The sequence below is a fragment of the Agelaius phoeniceus genome, chromosome 4 (assembly GCF_051311805.1).
Source record: "Agelaius phoeniceus isolate bAgePho1 chromosome 4, bAgePho1.hap1, whole genome shotgun sequence".
Lineage (NCBI taxonomy): Eukaryota > Metazoa > Chordata > Aves > Passeriformes > Icteridae > Agelaius > Agelaius phoeniceus.
Genome location: NC_135268.1, coordinates 12,590,118 through 12,616,224, shown reverse-complemented (window position 1 = coordinate 12,616,224; position 26,107 = coordinate 12,590,118). Strand labels below are relative to the sequence as shown.

General features: G+C 46.8%; 1 protein-coding gene across 1 annotated transcript; it reads right to left on the bottom strand.

Moving 5' to 3' along the window:
- Nucleotides 1-346: 346 nt before the first annotated feature.
- Nucleotides 347-25,370, bottom strand: MOB1B (MOB kinase activator 1B). Its single transcript, XM_054632715.2, has 6 exons — nucleotides 25,121-25,370; nucleotides 10,576-10,742; nucleotides 7,037-7,130; nucleotides 5,868-6,001; nucleotides 4,611-4,774; nucleotides 347-4,327 (listed from the first exon to the last, which is right to left on the bottom strand). The coding sequence occupies exons 1-6, from the start codon at nucleotides 25,132-25,134 to the stop codon at nucleotides 4,250-4,252; spliced, it is 651 nt and encodes a 216-aa protein (XP_054488690.1). The 5' UTR covers nucleotides 25,135-25,370; the 3' UTR covers nucleotides 347-4,249.
- Nucleotides 25,371-26,107: the final 737 nt, after the last annotated feature.

The following is a 26,107-nucleotide window of genomic DNA, read 5'->3' as shown; positions in this document are numbered from 1 at the left end:
GGGCTGGAATGGGATGGGCTCTAAGGTCCCTTCCAAACCAAACCAATGTGGGATTTAATCAAAGCCTAAAACCTCCCAAAGAGACACTGAACCCAAGGAGAACCGAGGTAAATGGGGAAAAAATCCTGAGCCAAAGGGGATGGGCACCAGCAGTGAGGCAGTTATGGCCCTGTGCTGCTGAGCAGGGCCAAAAGTGGAGTCTGCTGCACCTCCTGTAGCACCAGCCAGCCAACAGCACCCTTGGGTCTGTCCTAATCACGTGTCCAATACAGAGGGGAGGGGAAAAATCTATTTACAAGGAGGAGACTCTTGAGGAGCAAGTCCAAGAAGGAAATAAAGACAGTCATGGTCAAACATAGCTATTTATTTTCTCTTATAAACAGCCTTCAGTTTCTTATTGAAAAAAAAAAAACCCTAAGATTTAAATATTTTGCCCCATCACATACAACCATCTGTATACATTATTTACAACTCTCAAATAAACACGGTGCGGGTTTTCAGACATTCAACTTATTCTTTTTGAATCAGAAGATGTTTTTGTTCAGAACTGAAATCTCCATCAGTGACTACAAACTGAAGCGGTATTGGCACAGTTAGCTCACAGTAAGGGTTCTCTCCTTGCATTTTACACATTACACTGAGTTTTGTCCCACGTTTCAGGATTCTCAAGGAGGAGGAAAGGTTAGTGTCGCTTTCGGAATTAACCTCTCTTTTTTTTTACCTTCAAAAACGGCCTTTTACTGAAGCCTTGTTCATTTTTACTCAAACCTCGTTGGTTTTCATGGAAACCTTTTTATTGCATCCTTCTCTCTCTCCCAGGGCATGTGCCCCTGCACCACACAAGCACAGCATTCCCAAGCAGTCCAACAGCCACGACAACAAACGTCCCCTCCGCGACACGGCTCGGAAAAATTGTCCCCAAGTTGCAAACGTACAAAAATAATGAGTATAGTTCAGTGGCTATAAAAAATTAATCTCCCCTAAAAATACAATATTCTATGAACAATCTGGGGAATCGGCTCTCCCGACAAAATAAGGTAACTGGGTATTTTCCTAGGCTGCAAACTGAACCTGGCAAGAGGAAACCGTAAGAAAAGCGGGGAAAGAAGGAGGTTTAACACTGAAAATCACCAAAGTTAGTCTCGTGTTAAAAGAGAAGATATCCAGGAAAAAAGGATGGGCATCCATAAAACTGCCAGTGGTTTCAGGAGTGAGGGGGTGGAAAAGAGACAACTGCTACCAGCAGTGAAGGAAACGAGATCTGGCGCAGAAGGGAATACTTGAGTGGGGAAAAAATCAAGGAATCTCTGCTGGTGCTGCAGCTCCTCAACTAATCCAGCCTAAAGGGGAGTTATGTACAGGAACAGCACTCTGGCAGGCAGGAGAGGAGGAGGAGAGGGCAGCAAGGAAAAACACAGCTGTCCATAAGGATGTGTTTATAGCAGAACTGTGTCTGGTGACCCAGGAGAAAGGAAGAGGGGTGAGAAATAGAAAGGAACAATCTGAAAGGTAAGTTGAGTCCATAGCAGCAAATAGGTGTCCTTACCTGGTTACTGAGGGTCAGGGACACTGGGAGAGGGCTCAGTTCCCAAGGACTGAGTAAGGGCACTGCTCCTCTCCATCTCCACGGAAAAGCAGAAGTTCAAAGCTCTACATTGCATAGTAAGCAGGAAAAGAAACTGGATACTTGCAGATGGGCTGCCTGCCCCTCAGAACCTCTTTTGTCCCCTCAGCCACCTGCAGCAGCAGAAGGCGGTGGCTTGGCTCCTCTTTGCTGGAGTAACTTGTATCCCTGACTGGGACTGGAAAGACTTGGACACACATCCCATATCCATCCACCCCTGGCTGGCTCCCTGGGCTCGGCCCTTCGCCCCTGCCCAGCTCCAGGGAGGAGCCACCACCCAAAGCCCCGACAAGATGCAATGTGCTGGGAGCAGCAGAGCACCACAAAGCACAGGAACTGGGGACCCCACCAGACTGGAGGGCCTGAGGCAGCACTGGAAGCACAGCCTGGGTTCAACCCTGCTGGCTCTTTCTGCTCCCCGTGACCAAAGCTGGGAGGTTTTGTGCCCGAGCGCTCCTCACCCCTCAAAGTCCAAAGTGGAGGCCTGGAGCAGAGCAGGGTTTGCCTCTCTGGGGTTTATTTGGAGGGGCAGGGGGTGGCCCCCCCTTTTCCTCCCATAAATGCACTATTTTATAAACACATTCACTCGATCCAGGTTCCTTTGAGTGGCATTTCCATGTGCCCTTACTCCAAGAGTGTAAACACACATCAACTTCTGGTCCCACAGCTTTCAGAAGCCAAACAACAATGAAAAGCTGCAAAAAGAAACAGCACAGGGACCTAAATCCCCACCATTGCAAACACGTCCTCAATGATGTTATTTTCAAGTGTTGTGGAATTAAACGATGTGTTCATACAGCTGTCAGGCAAATCATGATCTCCAAGCTTTTATTACGTGCCTAGAAACTATTCAGTCAAAGACTTTCTACTGCCAGATACTGAATTAAAAAAACACACTATCCACCTAGGACTCATTTTGATACATTCCAATTCTGATGGGCTGAACTGCAGCAGATGCCTCTCGATTTCTAGAACTGGCTGTTCAAAAGAAAAAAACTGCAACAACAACAACAACAACTAAGCCCTCCTAGGGCACAAGCGCGCCAGGAACATGAACCACTGCACTGCCGTGTCCACACAAGTCCTCATTTCTACACCTTCATCCTTTCTGCTGCTTGCTGGCACAGGACACCAAACCAAGGAGCCACCCTGAAATGGGAGGCATCCCCTGTTTAGCACCTGGGAGCTCCTGCCTTGCTCGCTCTGTGTCCAAACGGAGCACGTTGGATTTGGGAGATGGGTGGCTCTGCTGCTGTCGTGCGGATGGTGGCACTGGAAGAGCCAGAAGATCAGGATCCCTCACTGGGGCCCAGCAGCTCCCAAGTGAATCACTTCTGTGCTCAGCTCTTCCCTGCTGCCCGTGCCAATGGCCACTCACCTCTCCTGCAGGCTCCTGCATGCCAGCTCCAACTTTACTCAGCAGTTTTGGTCGAGCCGAGGTGTGCAAAACAGAAGCTCAACTTCTCCGCCATGTGCTCACCTTGGCCTCCCTCCCCTGCTCCTGCTGCTTTTCCCAACAGCTGGAGCTCCCTCAAGATGGGCAGTGGTTTTAAACAGGGGAGAACACATCACAGTAACAAGACTCCAAAGCAGCCCCAGGAATTATCTCCCCTCCAAGACACATTTCCTCTAACAGCAAACACTGGCCACCAGAGCCCTTCCTCAGAGCCAGGCTTTGCATTCCTAACTTAAAAACACCTTTCCAGCAGTTATTTTTCAAGCCAGGTTTTCCTTATTATTATTACTACTATCCCAGTGCAATTTTTACTAGGGAATATTTTCCCTAATTGTATTTGTGCAAACTACCTGTTCATTTGGCAACTGCTAGGGGAACTTAACAAGCTGGCTGACCCAACTGATGCTCTCCTGCTAAGAAAATAAAAGCAACTGTGCCAAGTGCCATAGCACAGGCATGGAACTGCTTGCTAAGCACAAGGCCTGTGTAATTTTGACACCACCTTCACTGTTTCGCTTTAGCGAGCACTTTGCTTTTCTTCCTAAGAAGAATCTAGCTTTGAAAAATTCTATATTCATCTCTAAAAAAATAAGACAAGTATTTGTATTAAAAGCTGGAGATCATTGATTTCAGCAAGTTATGGCTTTTTTTTTTTTTCCTAGTGTAAGCATAGATATATATTTTTAAAACAAGTTTCAGTAAGTGTCTGGGTGTTAGTACATATTTTCTGTTTCCAGCAATGATCAGTATTGTATGTGCTTTGCACCTCAGAAGTGAGTCTGCCAAGGCACTTAGAGAATGTAAGCAAGTCTTCCAGGGACTTCATGAGAATGGGCTACCACTGACACAACACAAGAACCCATCCACCAGCAGAGTCAATCCCCCAACCAAGCACGTTTCCTTAATAAACACTCAGCACCTGCTAGAAATTCCACAATGAATAACAACAGTAAAATAATATTAATAATAAAAAAAAAGCTATTTACCACATATCACTAACAGAGAAAAGATTTCCCCTAATAAAAGCACAGAAAAGTAGATCTCAGCTGTCACTGGTAACAGCACAGGGGGGTTGGTTTGTTTTTTTAAAAAAAGAAAAACAATTAACAAAAAACAAATACCACACGCTCGCTTAAAGAAACAAGTGACTCCAAGAAGTCCTCTTCCTTTTATCTGTCCTTGGAGGTGAGTTTTTCAATCAGTTCTTGAAGTGGTGCAAGTTCTCTTCTATCAATAAGGTTGAATTCCTGGAACAGGGATGAGGAGAAAGACACAGAGAATTCTGTGGGTACAGCTGAGGTGAGAAGCCTCATTTAGCCAGTGCTCATCTGGTACACAGCCCCCCAAGCCCAGGCTCAGCCACTGCATCCTCCCCTGCCCATCTGCCACTCGCTGACCCCAAGTGTTCCACTGCCTGAAGCTTTTACTCCCTCTTAAAGGAAGGGAACCTAAGAAGATGCTGATTTTTCTGCACAATGAAAGGGGGATAATGTAGCTTGGAAGGGAGAACACTGTTTGCCATGTCCTTACCTGAACAAAGAATATAAAGTGCTTGAAAGAAGTGTTAAGGTGTGCCTCCTCCTGCAGCTGGATCACCGGGTCGAAGTGCTGGTGGTAGATGTGGGCGTAAACTCTAAACAGACGCTTGAGAATTGTCTTGGCCACTGACATGAAGTTCTTTGGGAATGGTACGCCTGGGGAGAAGGAAACAGAGGGCTTATTCTCCAACTGCCATGTTTGTCTGCTGTGAAAGCCACTAAAGGCCAGGGCAGATGGAATCAGTTCCAACAGCAGACCTTTGTCACTGCACAGGTTTTACTGAAATTGGCTGTAAAATGGCAGGTGGCTGCTGGGAGCCATGAACTCTTCAGTTGTCACTTCCCCAGGCTAAAAAAAGATCTGTATAAACCCTCTGAAAAGAGGAAACCTGCCTAGCTGCTCCTCACCTACCAGTCTCCCCAGTCAGCTTAGCTCTCTGGCAGCCTGTCCCAAAGTCCTGCCTGAAGGCCAGAGGCTCTGGATGCTCTGGGGCCAGTCAGGACCTCACCAGAGCTTGCAGGTCCCACCATCAATGTTCTCATGCTCCTGCTGCAGCCTGCCCTGCACACATGCACATGGCATTTCCTCCTCTGCCTGCTGCAGCACACGGGAAGTTCATACTTAGCTGCTTAGTGGCCTCTGAATCTCTCCCTGAAGGCACAGTTTGTCTAAAGAAGCTCAATGAAAATGTGTCAAAAGCCGCAGAAACTATTTACAAAGTTAAGGCAACTAAAAGATCCCCCCGTTATCTTTCCCAAACTGTTGCTTGGTCATTATTTCCCTCCTGCTTTTCAGAAGAAAGCCTCTTTAAAACATCTATTTTTTATCTTCACTTCAAGAAAACCAAGCAAAAATAAATCAACTTAAGATCAAAGCTGCAATTCAGCTTCTTTGGAGATAAGGCCTGAAAGTTTGTCATGACAACCAGATATCCCTTCTGTGACAAAAAGCTGCCAGTTACTGGTTAGAAGGGTCTGAGACCCTCTGATGTTATTTCTAAACAAAATGAATAAAACACCAGATATACTTCCTGCACCCCAAACTGTGACAGGTCTTTATTAGGAGCACTAACAGATGGGTCAGAGTTCATGCATTACAACACACCTTCAAGGATAAGGGTGTGCAGACAGATAATGTAACCTCCCAAACGTGCCCCACACATCAAGCACTGAGGAGACCTTTCACCCCTGGAGTGTCCCTGTGCAGGTGTAACCTGAGTGCCCTGCTCAGCTGCAGTTACCCACTCACCTATTTTGGAAGGAAAGAGCGTTTCATCATCCAGCTGGTCCTGGACCCAGGTCATCAGGTAATCGATGTACTTGGGTGCAGAGCACTTGATGGGCTTCTTGATGTTGGTGCCATCTGCCCAGTGGTACTCGTACCTAGGGTGAGACAAGGTGGCCTTGAGCACCAGGGAGCCACTCCTGATGGGCCTGCACATGGTGCATCACCTTGGAAAGATGGTGCTGAAAAACCCAGCATACACAACACGGGGAGTGTGACAACACCAGCTCCTGGGTGAACCACAGGGTTTGTATGCTACAGATCACACATGTGGTTTTATGCAAAGCTTAGCTGATAAATCTGTTCTCTCAATTTGTTTAGCAAATTCAGTTTTGTCAGAACAACTGCTGGGAGAATATTTTCACCATAAATAAATTTGATGAGGGATTATGAAGGTGCTGCTCACAATAGGACAAAAAAAACCCCATTTTTCTAACAGCAACAAATCACAGGGTCTGAAAGCATTTTAAAACTGTATGTAAGAAAACATGCAAAAATCCCAGACACACCAAATGGACCATGTGTCTGGATTTATGAAAAAGCTGGGTTTCTCACCACCCAGTACTGCCCTAGTACCAAGATTTAAGTGGTATTCATGTAGGAAAAAGATCAACACTTAGCTGAGATGCCAGAATTTTGCTCTGGTGCCAGAGCAAAACAACAAACCAAATTAGAGTAGGAAAAAGCAGAAACACTGGATGTCTCAACAAAAGCATAAGCAAAAATCCAAGAAGGGCACAGGGATTCTTAGTCAGGCATCTGCTATTTCTACAATGCCTACGAGGAACATTTTGGTAAGCCCCAATGGAATGCCTGCATATAAAACCTTTAAATCTTCATTTAAGAAGCTGTCATTAATGTTTCAGAAAAATAAAAAAGGGGAAAAATAATTTTGATAATTAATTTACTTCCCAGGTTAAAGGAAAAAAATAAACACCAAACAAATATGAACACAGACCAAAAAATATCAACTTGTTATTTCCCACCCACTTAACAGACATTCAAATCCTTCTTCTCTTTCACATCCTTGCCACCCAACCCTGGCACTCCTCTCAGCTGGTCTCAAGCTTTTAAATGAAAAATCATCTCAAAAAGTGCCCCCAGTCACCAGTGTGTGAGAAAAACATTCTTACTTGGGGCCAGCAGACATGACAGGGCAGCTCTCCTCCGTGCAGAAGTCCGTGATGGTTCCATAGAGCATGTTGATCTGGTTGAAGAAGTCAACAGCTGGAAAGCATGGAAACCACCTGTTAGCACTCTGCAGCACAAGATTCCTACAGCCCAGGCTGTAAAGTACAGCTTCTGAAATGTTTTTTGGGAAAAAACTCCATTGTTGTTGCTTTTTTAAGATCCATTATAAAAGAGATGCAGAATACAACCACCGACTTTCTGGAATAGCTTCCAGCAAGAACTATCTAATTTGTTCACTGCAGCAAAATCTTCAGTTGGAAGAAGAAAAATAAAGGAGAAAACTCAGTCATTTCCTTTCCTGAAAGTTTGGTGCATTTTATTACAATCCCAAATTCTACTGACAAGTGTGGAATCCAAGAAAGATTTTCAGCATAAACTTTCCACCTAGAGAGAGCAGGTACTCATTAGGTGACAGTGCCTTCCCTCAGGCTTTGTATTCCCAAGGCCCACCTTTCCCAAGAACATCTCATACAACCCCAGACTGCTTCGGGTGGGAAGGGAATTTAAGGACCATCCAGCTCCACCCCTGCCATGGGCAGGGACACCTCCTGCTATCTCAGATGGCTCCAAGCCCTGTCCAACCTGGCCTTGGACACTTCCAGGGATGGGGCAGCCACAGCTTCTCTGGACAACCTGTGCCAGGGCCTCAGCACCCTCACAGGGAAGGATTTCCTCCTAATAGCCCATTTAACCCTGCAGTTATAGTTACTCTTTCAGTTAATTACTCCAAACTCTTAGAGAAGAAGGCTCTTTTTCATTCTGTCACAAAGAACTGTTGTATTGCAGACATCTTTTATGGAAAATCCTTTCCTTAGGATTTTTCCTCCTGAGCAGCTGAGAGGCCTCAAGAACAAAATGTAAACAATGGTTATCTGCTGCTGTGGAATGCAACAGGTAGATCTGTGATTGGTCTCATGGAGTTGTTTCTAATTAATGGCCAATCACAGTCAGCTAGCTTGGACTCTCCGTCCGAGACAGAAGCTTTTGTTATCATTCCTTCCTATTCTAGTCTTAGCTAGCCTTCTGATGAAATCCTTTCTTCTATTCTTTTAGTATAGTTTTAATGTAATATTGGTATATGATCCCAATATTACCGGGTGGAACGTGCCTAGGCTCGACTGACCCTTGGTGCTGGACCAAAGGCGGCAGCTGAGGTGGTTTCACCTAAGAGACACCTTTGGCTGGCTGCATGTTGCAGCTGGCACTTGGAACAGGCCCAAGCATGCAGGAACTCAGGTTTACCTCTGGTGGAAAGGCTTCAGGTGATGGTGAAGGGAAAAGGAGATGGATTCTGCCAGAGGGTTTAATCCAGAGTTTTATTCCAGGGTCACAGATCTCTGAATCTTGCAACAGCTACAACAGAATCCCAACCGCGTGGTCGCCGTGTCTTTTAAGCCCCGGGGAGAGGGGGAGGGAAGGGACAGGTGTGCCACCAACCAGGTAGGAGGGGGGAAGGCTCAGGGGACAAGTGACACCTGGACAGGCCAATGACCCCATGGCTGAGAAGCATCTTTTGAACTTTTGTCAATCAGGATGCCCTTGCTGGAATGTTAAGATTGACGGACAGCACTTAGCAAGGGGGCAAGGGGGAGGGGGAGGGAGAAGGTATTGGCACACCTGAGGGACTGGGATAGCTGAAACAGGATATTGCATCACACTGCAACATCATAATATATATCATAAAATAATAAATCAAGCCTTCTGAAACATAGAGTCAAATCCTCGCCTCTTCCCCAATCCAAAAACCCCCGTGAACACCATCACACTGTGGTCACTGCAATCAGCTTCTAAAACCCACTTTATCTGCAGGTATTTTTTCAGAGGATAAAGAGCCAAGATTAGGGCAAATGTCACTGGAGCAAGTCACAGCTACTGCTCCACAGATGCAGGACACCAACCCTGGCTTCTCCAGTGCCCACAGGAACTGTTAATTAAGTTTCCATTCCCTGCTCCCAGCAGAAACCACAGCCCACTGCTTGCTTTGAGGCAAGCATGTTCAGAAAACCCACACAGGCTCCCACAGAATGCCTGATTATGGCAAATTCCACACATGGAAGTCTCAAAATCCACAGGCCCATCAAGTCATTCCCTAAGACACCAGTCAGGCTGAGAGCAGAGCAAGAAGCAGCAGCAGGGCAGAGCACGTTTGTTTTTGGCTCTCAGGGTCAAGAAGGGCAAAAGTCATGACTTGAAGTGACACATTTTGTCTCCTGATGAGACCTCTCTGTGAGCAGAAGGGGCTCACAGCTACTGCTGGAGCTTGATGTGGTGCAGGGATGCTGAGGGAAGGGAGCCCCTCACCAGCTCGCTAATTACACTAATTGCACTCCAGCTAGTTCAGCAGTCAAGTCACTCAGGAAGGGAAGAAACTGCTGCCATGCAGGAAAGCAGACACACAAGAGTGCAGGAACCATGAAAAGGGAAGGATGCCAGCAATACATGAGGCATCTTGAGCAATGCTTACTCACACAAGTGGGCTGGCTTTTTTCTCTAGCCTAGTTTTGCAATGTAGTGTGAATTAACTTTTGCAAAGGATGCTGTCAGCAATTCCAGCCTGCCCTGGAAGTAGTGGCAACTGGAGCACCAGAGCATTGCTGACTGCATGACTGGTTGGGAACAGGAAGGTGAGAGTCAGTGGGACAGTTTCACTTCCCAAACATCTCAAAGAGCAGGAAGAAAAAAGGCAGAACCACAGAAACAATTGGAGGACATTTAAATCAAGCAATAATTTCTACTGCAGTGCACAATCAATCCTGTACCACCACTGGAGCACATCAAGCCTGAGAGGCAAAAGATGAGCAAACATCCAGACAGAGCACAGAGCTCGTGGCAGCCAAAAGTGCACAGTGCAAAGGGAGACTCCATTCTTTAGGAGCAGAGGGCAAAATCCATACAGCAGGGAGAGGGAGGAGGAGGAAACAAGGTCAAGCAATCAGAAAACACTAATTTAGGCATCATTGTTTGGCCTGAAAGCACAGAGTTTGGACAAACAGCTTTAGAGGAAGTTAAAAGAATGACATCAGAGACTTACCAGAGCAAAGGCTCAAAACTTGGTAGGAACTAAAGGAACTAACTTCAAGAAAATAACAGACCCCATCAGAATCACAGAACCATTCAGGCTGGAATAAGACCTCTGAGATCATCAAGTCCAACCTGTGGTTGATCCCCACTTTCTGACAGCCATGTCTAGCTGTCCCCTGGACATCTCCAGGGATGGGGACTCCCAACACCTCCAATGCTTGACAACACTTTCCATGAAGAAATTCTTCTGGATGTCCAACCTGAACCTTGAGGCTGCTTCCAGTCACCCTTCCCCTGCTCCCTGGGAGCAAAGCCCCACCTGGTTGCACCCTCCTGTCAGGAAGTTGTAGAAAGCAAGGTCCCCCAACTCCCCTCTTCTCCAGGAACAGACAGGGACACACAGCTGTCCTGCCCCAAGTGTCAGCCCACCTCCAACGTGAAGAAAAGGCCAGTGACTCACTGTTAACTGCCACCCATTCATTGAGGTCCTCCCCCTCTGGAAGCATCACGGCCATGCGCAGGTTGCCGCTCCCCAGCGTGGCCTCGGCATGTTTGAGCAGCTCGTACTGGTGAGACCCCTCAGGAATATTCTTCTTTGGTTTGAAGGTCTTGGAAGAGCGACTGCCACTGCAAGAGAGAGGGGAAATCTTCAGAGACCTTTTGGAACAGGAAGCAAAAGGGAAACAAGCCCACCAGTCCCGGGTAAGGACAGGATTAACATTAAATACTTTACCCACTCATGTATTTTCACGTTGCAACAGGGTATTAACCAACAACTGGGATGCTCAACTAGCAGGGATTCTGACTTGTTTTAAACCATTTTCTGACCTAATCACTTCTTTACCTAAAATTTTGTTTGGAAGAACGTGGACTGGCTTAGGAAAAACGTTTAGACATTTGAATTTTAAACCATGGCAGTGAGCCTGTAGGGCACACGAGCCCCTAACATGTCAGAAATATGACATGTAGAATTAAATATTTGCAGGGAAGTGTCAAATGAGTCAGTATATTTCTGAGTATTTTCGTGTATGAGCTGAGAGAAGAGTTCTGTCAGAATGGGCAAACTGAGCTCTGAATTCCAATGCAAGTGGAAAGCTGTGAAACCCACACAGCAGAATTCTCATCACAAACACTATCCAGATCTCATTCCTTGATATAAAAACTTGGCCGATGTTTCACCATCTCTCTAAGGACCAAACAGAATTTTTTACTGGTGGGTTGCAAGGGCTGTCTCTCTTTATTCAAGGTCCTGGCACAGGATGCCCAGAGAAGCTGTGCCTGCCCCTGGATGCCTGGAAGTGTCCAAGGCCAGGCTGGAGGGGGTTTGGAGCCACCTGGGCTAGGGGAAGGTGTCCCTGTGCCTGGCAGGGGTTTGGAACAAGATGGGCTTTGAGGTCACTTCTAACACAAACCATCCTGGGATTCTGTTCCATGCTCTGGGCTCCAAAGGAACAGCAGCATCCTCCCCTTCCCACAGGCCTCTGAAGCAATCCTGGCTCCTGGGTGCTGTGAAGAAGGGCTTGGCTGGACTTCCAGGGATCCTGGGATGGTAGAGCTGCACAGCCATGAGCATTGCCATAGACACCCCAGCAACAGCAGCACAGCCTGCAGCTAAATGCAACCAGGAGCCAGAAGGACAAGGAGGGAATGTCCTGCTCCCATCTGTTCTGTTACAGGACACTTCTAGCTGCTCCTAGGCATCTGCACCTCACCCTGAGCAAGGATACCAGACACAAATCCTGATTTAAATAATTGCCTCCTAGTGGGAGTGAGAAGCTTCTGTGGCTCAGGGAGTTGCTGTCACCTCCCACCCCTCCAGCCATCTGCACCTGGTGCCAGGCCAGACTCAAACCAGCTCTGAACAAAGAAGAAACTAACAAAAACCCAAGGAACAAAAACCCCAAATCTCTTGACTGACTACTTTACTCAAACCAATTATTGTCTTTTCAGGAACAAAGCCACTTCAGAGGCACTTGGCCAACATGAGGAGTGAAAATACAACCTAAAACATCTGGAGAGCAGAAGAGACTGGGATCACTATCCACATGTGTCAGCATAAGCAGAAGGAACCCAGCACGAGCTAAATACAACCTGGAAAAGGTTATGAAATAACTAACCCAAGCAATTATTGTTTGTATTTTAGTCCTGAAGAGTAAGCCCAACAAAGGGACGAGGGTTTGGGAGTAGGGCACAAGGAAAGCATGGTGAAGGAATTCCCTAGGTTAGTAGTTTGTTCTGAGACACTCTGGGTAGGAATTCACTGTACCCACCCCAGCCTGTGAGTCTGCCAGCCAATAAACCAAGTCACTGCAGATCTGCTGAATACCGTGCACAGATCCACAGCTGAGGAAGCAGAAAATGCAACATGTTGGAAAAAGCTTTAGGTAGCATTTAATCCCTGCTCCCCCTTCCCAGAAACAGGGGGATTCTTGCCATAAGCTGCCAAAGGCTGTAACAACAGAATGAAGTACTGCTCTAAGGGAGCCCTTCCATCTTTGCCTCCAACACCTTTCTGATCCCTGCTTCTTCAATGCAGCACAGGCACCCTAAGCCAGCAGGAAACGGTCTCACAGGCAAGGCAGGCAGGCATCCAAAAGGAAAAGCCATTAGGATAACTGCAGCCTGGTAGTTGTCGCGTGCTATGGAAATATCTGCAATTTTGGCAATAAATTATCAGAATTCCATGCATTTATGCAGTTCACCCACTCCCTGAGACACAGCTCAGGGACACCCTAATGCAGCCTCCATCTTGACAGGATGTGGTTTTTCTTGGAAAGTTTGGTTAAAAATATTGCATTACTAAACAGTACTCCAATTACCTTATTAGTCCAGAAGCTCTCCTATTATTTAACAAGAAAAAAAAAATTACTTTTTCCTATTATGCCAATCTGTTTGACGTGACAGATTCAGAAAGTTGTCTTGACCCAGATCTATTTCCTCAACCTCTTGAGCAATCAGTGAAAAAAGTTTAACTTTAAAGAGTTCTGCCTGTTGTCCAACAATACACACAATCATCCACGCCTGGGTCACGTGTGACATTCTATTTTCAGTTACATTCCATCATGGAATCAGCCAACTCGGTCAAGGTTTTCAAATGCTTTAGGACAGTAGGCAGCACCTGCCTTTTCTTGTTAAGAGTCTCTGAGCTCTTCTTCATATTAACACAGAAGTGAGAGGGACAGAGAAACCGGTGAAGATGCCATTTTCCTTGGACATAAGGAGGCTATGAAACATGGAGCAGGTTGCACCATCCCCACAACGTGCCACAGCCAATATGCAGCCTCTCAAGGAGAGGGGACTTCTCAAGGTATTCCAAGGATGCTTTGCTCCCTTCCCTGCCACATGCACTGCTCCTACCAAATGATTTCTCCCTTGTATTCCTGCAGGGATCTGCAGCCCCAGCAGTGCCAGCTGCAGCTGGGCCCAGCACTGAATGAGGAGCTGTGGCTGAGGCTGTGTGCAGGGCTGGCAAGCCCTTCCCACCAGCAGGAGCCCACGCAGCCACGTCACCAGCAAGAACACATTTCCTCCAAAGCTGCCACTTGAGCCACTCATCTGCTGGCGGGGGGGGCTTTGTGATGCACCTTCTGCAGGCTGCTCTGTCTCAGGATGGTAAGAGGATGTTTCCAGAAGAAAGGCAAAATGTGGTGTTCTGCTCACCCCGCACTGCCTCAAACAGCTCATCTCAGCTTCAAAGGCAGCACTGGCAGATGTTCTGTGCTCAAAGCACCTTAAATACCCAGCCTCAGCTCTTGATAAACTTGCCAGTAACTGCTCCCAGGAGAAGCCCTTGGGCTGCCCTAGCTTAAACCTCCTCACTCCCAACCATTTGTCCACGGACCCCTTCAGAAGGGATTTTTAACCATTTCCACCAAGTCTGCCGCAGATTTGGGGAAACCTGAATTAAACCAAGTAAGTTTAGGTTATTTATTCATAAAAGCTACCCCTTCACAGCTTGCTCTCAGCACGGAACTGTGCAGTGGCAGCATTTTCAGCACACATCTGCCACCTACATTCCTCTAATTGCTCCCTAATGCTGAGGGCCCCTTCCTTGGGGTAAGGAGTGAGTGACTAACTCCTGGAAGCACAGCTGGACCACTCAGTGCCTCCCCAAAGCCATCACCACCACGGCCAGGCTGAAATAAACCCTTCAAAGTACTTGGAAAAACTCAAGAGATCCTCAAAAAGCTCAACTCAAAACCGTGCACAGAACATTCACGCAAGGCATGGAAACTTCTATTTTAACTCCTGCTTTTTCATCTCCAAGCACCTTCAGAAGCATCAATTAATCCTCCTAAAGTACCTTTGAAGTAGGGATCATTAGTGTCTCATTACACAGGGAAACTGAGGCAGCAAACTCACTGGTTAGCCTGTGGCAGTGTGTTATCAGAGAAGCCCCCAAGTTTTAGCTGTGCACTTCTTTGTCTCCCTTCTCCTGCTGTGCCTCTTTTTAAACACAGAAACACTCCAAGACAAGACCCAAATTCCAGAAAAGCAAACATTTCCAGCCTTTAAACAATAATACAGGCCTTCAAATGATAACATCCTGCTAAGAATAGAAACATCAGAGTGAGAGCAGTTTGTTTCCACCAGCCAACACGTCAACATAGAAACTAAAATAAAAGCTCGAGCTACTTTTTGACAATGCATCAATAGCTGCAGCCTTTAAACATCTTTTCCCTATGAGAACCACAGCATCAGAAGGACAGCAGGTAAAATTAAGCTGAACACGTTCAAAATCTGCACTGATGAGATTGAACTTGAGCACTTCTATTTATAAAACCGAATAGTCACAACATTTCTGTTCTGAAGAGGGATGGTGTGAGGGCAAAGCATTGCTTCCTTCAGTTCTTACAGCACCAAAAAGTCAGCTTTTTCCAATCCAATTCCCATTCACTGCAGGAAGCCTGTCTAAGTCCAGCCACTTGAATCTGCAGGTAACAAAAGCAAGGCAAGAATTCAGGATGCATTCCATGCAGCAGCTCTGGAAAGCAGCTAGGAGCTGCCAACTCTTTACACAACACAGTTGCTCTCCCAGAGGGTCAGGCAATGGTTTGAAAGCAATTCCAGGCCTAGAGCTTTGTTTTGGTTAAGGAGGAATCATTGGCACCAAACTGAAAAACTTCCCCAGACACATGGTCATTCCTATAGGAACAGAACACATGGGGCTCATTGTTTATTAGCTACACCACAGAGTAACTTTAATTTTCTGGAGGTTTTTGAACTTGAAGATGCTTCTCAAAAGGGGTATGGTATTTCCTCCTTCCACTGGAGTACTGACAGGGAAATCAGTGTTTCCATTAAATTTTTCATTCTCTACACATCAAGGTGGGGACTGAAATCTGGCCTTCCCTTCTAGGGAAAAAAGCTGTCTTCAAAGACTGGACAGGATGGCAGATGAAAAAGGCACAAGCTCATGAACAGCTCTTAAAAAACACAGGTCCCACTATACACAAGACCTGACACGTTAAAAGAGCAGCCGTTTATCAGATGATTCACATGCAGGAAAGAGAAAGTTATTTAAGGTAGCCCTAAGGAACAGTTTTGCTTTTGCTTGCCCCAGCCACCACCCCTCAGTGTCAAACCCTTACACATCCACATTCTTAAAATGCTTTTTTTTTCTGCTGTACGCACACAGTTTAGAGCCAGTGACTTCGAGCCAATGTGGGATTGGTGCAGCACAACTTTTACATGCACCAGAACACCCTTGAAGGGAAACCTCTGCTGGCTGAGCTGTGAGCAGGGGACAAGCTCAGCATGTTTGGAGGGCGGTGGCTCTACTGTGCCCTCACTCCCCCTGCAGCAGCACATTGTGCCAAACCCACAAGGATGTTAGGTGGCCACAGCCTGTTTTCCAGCCAAGCCAGGCACCTACACTTCCCCCTGCCTCCCTTTTCTGTCTGCAGGCTGACAAAGTGCCTGTAAACAAGGGGGAGGTGTTGTGCTACAGCACTGGTGTGTGCTACAACTCCACCCAATGGTGTTCCTGCTGTTTACCCACTTGGATGCAACCCTTCTCCCAAGCAACCATAATTCCCAGTGCAAGGAACAAGCAAGCATCCAGAACCCCATCCCATGACCGGGAAATCATCATCAGTTTGCTATGCTTACAACCAAAATAAATTCCCTTGTTTCATTTACAACACATTCATTTAATACACTTTCATCTCCTGGAAAACCCTCAAAATAAACAAAGCAAGTCACAGTTGCCCTCCCTGGATACTACCAGAGCCCTGTCTGTGCACTCCAAACACAATTAAACTACTCCCAAGGCAGCCAATGGCTGCGGAAGTGACTCAAACTCTCCTGCCCTGTTCCCTGCAGGACTAACAGAGAGGGGCAGGCCAGAGTCACAAACAGCAGTGTCCATCACAGAAATGCCTGGATCCAGGTTCTCCAGGCAATCGTGCCCTCCTGACTTGCAGGGACAGGCAAGCAGACAGGGGGACAGCACAGGAACTGGAACATGTCCGTGGCACTAAACCTGCAGCCTCCCAAAACTGTGGATGCCATTGCACTGCCACTCCCAAATCTCCCACAGACTTTTTTCCCAGAGCTTTAAGACCACCAAACTTGAAACACATTTTCACCCCAATTAGCAACAAAGAAGCTTGCAGCAGAGACCCAAGTACCTGTGCACATTCTCCTCCTCCTGACAGCCATTTGAAATCCTGTGGCATCAGAGGAATCAAGATTATCCCAAACATTTTGTTGCACACTCCCAGAAATCCACTGACTACCCTGAAGCAAACACAACACTGTCTTCACCCACAAAACTTCAAGCTTACTACAAACAGACTTGATCTTTTTAAGAAAGGTGAGCACTAGTCTTTGCTGTTCTGTTGGGTCCTTTCAATCAGACTGAGGTTCCTCATCTATTTCAATATTAACATTTACTGTGTACATACACACACACACCCCTCGTGGCAGCATAAGGAACAATCCAAACTAGATATATTTCTTCTAGTATCCTGATATTCACATAGTATTTGCTTAATAGCATGGGCTGCTGGAGCTTTGAAGAAGGCAAACATGAAGTACTCCTTCTCCAACTCTTGTTTTATCCTGCGAGATGGAGTTTACTATTTTGGACATTTCAGCCCCTGATTAAGGTCCCTGCAAGCTAAACAGCACAATTTCCCCATTAATGTTCCCCTCCTTTCTCAGGGATCCCTTATTTCTGTAAATTAGCATCAGCTCCCTTGAAAGGGAGGGCACAGCATGAACTCCAGCTCAAGTCAGAACTTCACCCAGTAACATTTCCAAGTTTAGTTTCCACAAAGGTTCAATCCTCTTTACTGCAGCAATCTACCTAATATACCATTCAGTGGGCACAACCACTTTTTTATTTTTTAAAATCTACCCTTCCCTGTATATAAAACCGAGCAACTCATCAAAGAACCATAACAAAATATGTGCGATACCAGTGATTACCTTACTCCAGCACTTCCATGTGATGAGCAGGGAGCAGCATCCCACACCAAAGGTGTCTGCTGCTCCCCACAGCCAGCTGCTGCTCCTGCCTGGCAGATTTCCTGAGGTTCAGATGAATTATCTGTCTGCCCATGACTAACACAACACCCTCTGCGTCCCAAGCTGCTGCTAACAGTCACACCCTGTAAATACATTTACAAGTAGGAAGCAGAGCTTTGCAGAAAGCCATCCACAACCCGCTGAGGGTGATAAATTGCAGTAATAAAAGCTTGGCTCTAGCATCAAATTAGATGATGTAGATCCTTACTTGTGCACCAAATATAGTGCTTGGAGAACATGCCTCAGAACATGGATGGCTTCCCAAAATGCTGATCATTGCTTTTGGAAACCGATGCTTAATGAATGACTAAAGCAAATCTAGTCATGCAACCTAAGAAATCCCATCAGGGCATTTCTAAAGGAACAAAAAAAAAAAAAAGGCTTCACTCAAGAGTTTAAGACAGTCTTCAATGCCTTTAAACACAATAAAAAGAACTATCTCTTAATGTGCTTAGGGAATAGGCAGTTAAAGGAGAAATTTAACTAAATTTCATGGAGAAAGAGTCACTTTACCAGTTTGCAAAAGGCTGCCCTTTACTGTAACCCCCACACAAAACAGGCTGAGGACAGGAACGTGGCAAAGGACAAATACTCGGCAACTTCCCAACAGAAAATCTCCAACAGAGACAGAAGGTCACACTTAGACTTGGATTTATAGGCAAAATGGAGTCTGCATCCAGGAACTAACACTCACTAGAGGCAAGAAATAACACAGAGAACAACAGGAAGAAGGAATGGGCAGGAGGCAGCAGTGAATAATCTAACAGCTTTCCAAAAATACACTGCATTATCTCACCCCCAAGTATTTCTTACACAACCCTCACATTTAATAAAATCCTGTATGTGCCATGGGTAACTATCTTCAGGAAAATTTGCTTATCTCTTCCAAAGTATCTTATCAGGACACCCCCCCCCCGACCCCGGTCTGAAGCATCTGAGAAGGAATGACTGCTCCTACATAGACAAGAGCACATTTCTTTTGAAGTTATTTAAGCTTAAGCATTTGACAGTTGAGCCTAAAGTAAGCTGAACTGTTCTATGAATTTAAATATTCAGACTTTTCCTCTTTTATTTTTTGCACTCCCATTGCGGCAAGGAATTTTAAGAAGAGCTGTCAACCACAAAAGTTAGTAATGGGACATTAGAGATGCTGTTTTTCCTAAAAGGTACATCTCAGCATTTGAAAAAGCAGTATTTCGTGGCCATAAAGTAAAAGACAGAATAACACCATTCTGATTCCTGGATCCAGAACACTGAGCAAGTCCCTAAAACAATTAATCCATTCAAGCAAAACCAGGCCTGTGCTACTGAAGGTGGGAAAAACACAACTGAAGTACCAGCTACTGAAACAAAATACAGGTTATTTCATTATATATATATTTCATTCTCAAAATAGAGAACCCACTCAATCATTATTTGGGTTGAAATTATTTCCATATCAAAACTCAGTGGTCTCAATTTCCAGCAAAAGAGGAATTTACCAAAGTTTACCTAAGCTCATTTGTTCCCTTAGTCATAAAGAAAGGAATTAGACTTGTGATAAAGACAATAAATCCAGGCATTATGAGCCCTTATCTGCAAGATGTTCTCCTTCAAGTGGGGAAGGGATTAAGATTTTGTACGTCAGCATCTCAAGGACACAAGCAATTAACTCCACAGGCAAGTGACCACACTGAAAGATGAAGTGGTGCAAGGACAGACGACAACAAAAAAACCCAAGCAAACCTCAACTAAAACTCAAGTGGAACATCATGAGCTGGATCTCTTCAGGTATGTAAGAACACAAAAAGGAATGGATTCCTGCCAAAGATCAGCTGTGAACTGGACAAGGAAGAGAAGAGAGGGTGAGCAATATAAAAGTGTCCTCACACACCAGAAAAAAAGCCAGAAGCAAAGTTGGGACAAGAAGCTAAGGTCACAGTTGGATTTCAGGAGGGAAAAAAAAAGACCCAAGAAGAGTGAGTGAATTTGCTTCCACGGGCTGCTTTTAGAAGCACCGAGGTACATTTGCAAGGCAAAAACTACTGTTACCTTGATGAATGCTCAGGGTGGGACTGACACACAAAATTACCATCTCCTCCCCATGAACTGACTGACTGCTGACTCAGGCTACGGATTTGAAATGGGAAGCCAAGCCCTGAAGCAAACAGAGATGCACCACGCTTCGTACCTAAGCTCACTAAGAAATTACAAGTTATTTCAAACTTATTTTCCAGGAACCAATTGAAGCTGCATGGATACATGCAAATCCTCATCTCTCATTCCCTTCTTGCACATCCCCTCCCCAAAATATCTACCCAAGCAGCAGTGCCCTGGGAAAGCATCTGGAAGAGATCTGTGTACACAGATGACAAAGCAAAGCACTGGATTCTCAGAATACCACGTCATGACATGTAAAGGCTGGAGGAATTTTTCCAAATCTGTGAAAAGTAATTGTTATACTTAAAACAGATTAAAAAGCAGCTGAATTTATGACCCACAGGCTCCCTGTGTATTTAAAAGGAGTAGAAAAACCCAAAAAAAGAACAAAAGCCAAACAGCCAGTTCATTGTAGCTCAGCTCCAATAGGAAGTGGCTTAGTTTACAAATGTTAAAAGCATCACAAAGTACATCCTGCGGTTTATTTAGGCTGATTTGTGGGTCACTGGCTTATTGATAGCTCTGGCAGCAAGATCTGCCTTACCGCTTATGAGGGAAGACTTTAAGTGGCCAAATTTAATGCAATTATTTACTTCTCCAAGAAAAACAAACAGCTTCACTCTGTCAGCCTCTTGCCACCCTCCAGCCACCCCACTGCCTGGCAGACAAATGCTTCCAATATTTTATCCTTTTTCAAACTGGATAAAAAAGACTATGTATGTGTCAGGACAGCATCAGGTGGAATTGTGGCCACAAAGAGGCCCTAAATCCAAAGCCCTGTCTGCAAAGTAAAAGGTGACAAAGGCATTTGATAAAGATGAAAATCCCAGCCACTCTCCAGCACATAAATCACCCCCAAAACCTCGTTCCACCGCTCCTCCTTGCAAACAACTAATAGCATTGGCTCATTTACACAAAGAGGGAAGGACAAACAGGGGAAAACAATCGTGGCATAAAAGCAAACAATTAGGAAGCAATTAAGACCGGACATCACTGCGCTGTAGTAAACACAACTTTCACACTGAACAATGCCTTTCTTCCTAAGCTATTTTTTCCATTACAAACGAATCTTTCTATCTGAGAAGGAGCTATCTAACAACATTTAGAAGAGACAATCACTCACTTCACCTACTACGTGCTCCCAAAACACAGCAGCAGGGGCAAACGCTGTTTTTCCAAGTGCCAGGCCAAGTGCAGACATCTCCCAGCCCGAACTGGTCTGCACAGCTCTGTGACTCCGAGGCAGACTCAGTCTTGCAGAAATAAAAGCCAGGCAGCAGCTTCCTCGCTCTCTGCCTCCGAGCTCACTGATAAGGCAGCAGCACTCCATTATGTGACACCCTAAACCCCACGTTTTACTTGGCTGTAAGCTGATTGTCACAGCTGATTCCGTTTAAACCCCACCGCTATGGAATACTTCTGCTTTCCTCGAAACTCAAAATTACTGCTACCAAGGCTTAAAAAAAATTATTTGGGAAACTGGCAATAGCTTTACAGTTCTCTCTCCAATTTATTTGTGGGAAAACTCGAGAGACTTCCGAATCCTGGTACTTAAAAAAACAAAACAAACAAACAAAAAACAAGCAAAACCACCAGGAACTGGACACAGCACTAATGGCAGCAGTCAAGCAGCTGATTTTATGTTAACACATCCCTGTGTGGAGGCCTTCTGCCCTGATCCCACTGTAGCCTTACAATCCTCAAGATAAAACTGAAGTAAACAAATACATTGAAACACAGAGGGGGAAATACCTGGATGTCCCCTGTATTTCCCATCCCATTGCAAATGCCTACACGCTGATTTTTCCATGAGCAAATTCCAGTCTAGAAGTGCCTACCGGTCCTCTGGGCAAGTCCTTGATGGAGAGGAGATAAACACCTCTCCCAAAGTACGGAAGGAGCACTCACAAAGCACTCTGCTGCTACACTGCTCGTGTTGGACAAGAAGCAGCTACCTGGCACCCTGGGAAGCTGAGGAAGGGACAAAAAACAAACAGCCCTAATGTTCTCCAAGAGCAGCAGCCTGAGGAATTGGGAAGGCTCCACCATCTCAAAACAAACCCCACAGCTCTGATTTTGGTATTCATCTCCAAGAGATGTCAGGGGAAAAAAAAGGTATTACCTTACTACACCTTCTGCACATATATTTACATACAAAGTATGGTTTCAATTAAAATAAAAACAAAAAAAAACCAAACCATGTGGAGCATCAGAAGCAGCTGCCAAGCTCTACTGTGCTGTAGAACAAGGCAGTGAAGGAAGAGCACATCTTGCCCCAGTTTGGTTTACAAGTTAACTTGGCCTTCACTCACCAAAACACGTGCCCCCAACAACAGCCACTCATTCCCACTCACCTCCAGCAGCTCCTCGTCCTTCCAAGGCTGATTAGGCAACAACTACTTAAATCAATCTCTTGATTAAAAAACCCTGTGCTGGAAACCTCAGGGAGGGATTCACTAATCCAAAGATAGGGGCTCTGTGGGGTTTTTTAAAGAAAAGACAATTTCAGAACTACAATAATAAATCTGAATCTTTTCCTTTTATAAATAAATGGTTTTCATCTAGTTTCCTTTTTTATGTAAGTCTTGCCAGCAGAGGATAACACAAGCATGTTACCATATGGCACGCCCACCAGAACTATCTTTAATTTTTTTTCCTTGGAGATGTAAGCTAAAGTACCTGCAACTATGCTGTAATTTCCTTTTAGAGAGAACTCACCAAGCAGAGGGTTTTTGGAACTGGATATATTTTCTAATCCAAGTCCCATTTTTAATTTATTTTTAAAGACTCGGGATAACTTATTCAACTGCTGGAGAGGTTTACAAAGTCTTTTCAGAAAGGAAGAAACAGATCAGAAAGAGAAAACCAAGGCTCTGAAAATAACAACTGCTGTCAAACCCCAGTTGTATTAATTCAGTGACTTGCCTCACAAGACAGTCTTTTTATAGTGTTCCCCATAAGCAGAGAAGACAATGGCTCCCCTTGATTTTATTTCCCCCCCCCATGTAGCTTTATATATCACTGGCCCTAGCAACAGGGAAGAATAGGCAGGGATTTGTCAGCGGACAAGGGGGCCCCACGCACGCTGCGTTATCCCAGCACAATCCCCCTGTTCTTGGACAGCAGGGAAGCCTGTGGGAGAGCGCAGCTTTTGGCACCGTGCTGGGTGTCACACTGACAGGCTGCAGCCCGGAGCCTGACGAGAAACCTGTGCCACAGGTTCGCTGCCACACAGGAAACCTCGCTGCTGCACAAGGACGATCCAATCCTCACAGCCAGCCCCAAACTGTGATCAGCCCACTGAAGGACAGCAGTGCCACCGAGGCAGGGAACAAACACTGCTGGCACCTCCTCACCAGTGACAAAGCGGTGAAAAAGTACTGAGAAAGACTATGCTACAAGCATCATGCAAAAAACACCCGGCGGGGCAGTTTGCAGCTCAAAATGCAAGCTGGCATTATTAATAAAGCTGCAGACATCCACGTGCTATCTTGGAGTAACTCTTATCAAGCCAAAACTCCAGTCTGACAAAAGGTCATGCTAACTTTCCGGATACCTAAAAAAAAGCCAACCAATGAAAAAAAAAAACCCCACCAAAACTCTTTGTCAGCATCACAGAAAGTTTCCCTGGTCACCTCGAGGCCTAGCAGGCATATTTTCAACTTTTTTTTTTTAACCCATTTCTAGATTGCAAATGAGCAAATTAGGTGCCATCAACAGCAGTCTGTCAACAACAGCTGAGGCAAATTTGCCAACATTTCTAGCTTTGCCATGCACTAACTCCAGTCTCCATTTCTATGTTTCATCCACAAGGATAACTTGGAACAATGGAGGAGGGGGTAAAGGTTTGCTATCCCAGGTTTCAGAAAACAGGGTCTGAAAAAAGAAGAAACCATCTCATTATTGCCTGTGACAGAGGGTGGAGGGTTTCATGCTTTTCTATTCCCAGTTAGCCAAATGCCACGGAGAGAGAGGCTCTCTAATTTGCAAATCAGACTCCCAGGACACTCGAAATCCTGTCCCCCCTTCTCCATCCACCGTGGCAGCTGAGAATTACGAAGGAGAGGGACAGCTGGGCTCCTCATTAGGAGCACGGCGCCTCCATGCACGGACAATCTGCACCTACCTCCCGTCGGTGCCTCCCGGAATCCCTCCGGGAGCACAACAGACCAGCGGGATGGGGACGGCAGAGTTAAAAGATAAACACAAGGGAGGGACTGAGGAGGAAGCCAGCGCCAGGGTTATTTGTCTCCACGAGAACACAACTTACTAGGGCACTCCAGCTCTGAGATAAAGTCTCCTCTCTAAGCCCAGGCCACGTTTACATCTGCTGGTTATCAATCTAAGCCTCTAAGATCAGGCAAATACTCCGGCAGCAGTCCCAGGGAAGCCGAAGTGTGCGGGAACACTCAGCGGGGACAAGGCCCTAATGGAGCTTGGCTCTTCCGGGGTGCCTTTTTCGCCCGCCTCGATCGCCCTTCTTTCCCTAGAGCGCATCTTCGCCTTAATTAATAGGTCACTGAACCGGTTTATGTTAATTGTCACAAGTACCTCGTCTTTGTTTCCAAGGGGAGGGACCAAAGTTCATTCGGTTCTTGTCCACGAAGCAAAATTTCAAGAAGTGGGGCTCTGCTCGCACCTGTGTCACCCCCGACTCCCGAGGGAGCTTTTTCCCTTTTTCCTGCCGCAGTAAAGCCCGGCCAGGTCCCGACCGGGACTCCCCCAGCCCGGGAGCCCAGCCCGCCCCATCACCTGCACCGGAGCTCACTTCCACACGCTAGCTCCCGACCCAGGTGCGCCACACCACGCTACGGCACCAACCTCTGCCCGACAGAAACGAGAAACCCGCATCAAAATATCATAAAACCTCGGGGAGACCCCTGGGGTGGGTGTTTGGCCCCAACCCCGCTCTCGCCTACCCAGCGACACCCCTCCGCCGGGGAGGTGCCCGGGGCTGGTGATCCGTGGCTGTTTTCAAACTCGTATCCGTAAGGGGAAGCCGCACGGGAAGGGGAAGCCCGGCTCGCTCGCTCGCCCGCCCGCCCTCCAAACGCCCTCACGGCGCGGCGGCGGCAGCCCCGCCGCTCCCTGCCTGCTGCTCCCGGGGCCGCCGGGGGGCCGGGGCACAAAGGGAGAGAGCAGGGAGCGGACAGAGCGGGCGCCAGGCCGGCGGGGAGCGGCGGGGAGCGGCGGGCAGCGGAGCGAGCAGGAGGGCGGGCGGCGGCCGCGGCCGCTCAGCGGGCTGTGCTGCCCTGCCCTATCCTATCCTATCCTGCCCGACGAGACGGCGCAGAGCAAGAGGAAAGGACCCCCCACACGCCGCGGGTACTCACAACAAGAAGCTCATGGCGATGGCGGAAGAGCGGGACCGGCGGCTGCCTGGGCTCGGCGCGGCTCGGCTCCCAATGGCAGCAGCGGCGACGGAGGGCGGGCGGGTGCGGGGAGAGCGCCGCGGGGCGGGGACACGGCCCGCCCGGCCGCCATCGCCCCCAGCGGCCCCCGCGCCGCCGCCGCTTCCTCCCTCACAGCTGCGGCGCTGCGGTATGGCCGCGCTCCTCTCGGAGCCGTGGGGCTCCCCGCCAGGAGTCCTTTCATGGCCCCAGGTACGGGCGTCCCCTCACAGCCACGCGGCCGTGCCGGCCCCTCAGAGGAGCCTGTGTGAGTGCTCCCAGACACCTCCATGGAAACGAGCACCCCCTGTCCCTCCAGAGGCCCCTTTCTCCCCTCAGGACAAAGGGGGCCAGGTACCAGCCCACAGGTCACCACCACCACCACTACCAGAAAAAGAGCAAAAAAGTATTAACGGCGTTTCTGCCCTCCTCATCGAACTGTTTTTTAGCAAAACGTGACAAAAGGTACTGTACTATTTCTTAATATTTGTCAGCAATTTCTAACTGGGCTGGTGAGGGTAAGCAGTGGGCAAAGGAGGGATACCCCTCAGGTGACACTATGGGTGGCTGAGGTAAAATAAAATAAACTTCTGAGGTAAAAAACTGCAGTTTTTTTAAGAAACCCTTGGCAGGCAGATATAGTCACGTCCCAGTGCTCTTTATAGCAGAAATTGAAATCCCAGGGTATAATTTTCACACAAAAATCTGGCTCTGTTTAGGTCAGTAAGAAGCCAGATTTTGGAGAGGGTGCAGGACAGGCAGCACGACCTCCAGGGATTCCCTCCTGCTGCAAGAGAAATTTGCCATCCCAAAAACCTCGCACTGCTGCAGGTAGGCCAGAAAAAAGTCTGATGACTTTCAGATTTATCACGAAAATTCAGCACATCAAAAAAGGCTACAATCCCACACAACACTAAGTTTCCATCCAGC

Bases quoted from the DNA above. Each gene is read 5' to 3' on its own strand.
- MOB1B (XM_054632715.2), bottom strand. The intron at 4,775-5,867 runs GTGAGTGGGTAA...CCTTCTCCCCAG, and splicing joins GCTCTTTCCTTCCAAAATAG to GCGTACCATTCCCAAAGAAC. The intron at 4,328-4,610 runs GTAAGGACATGG...TCCCTGTTCCAG, and splicing joins ACTTTATATTCTTTGTTCAG to GAATTCAACCTTATTGATAG.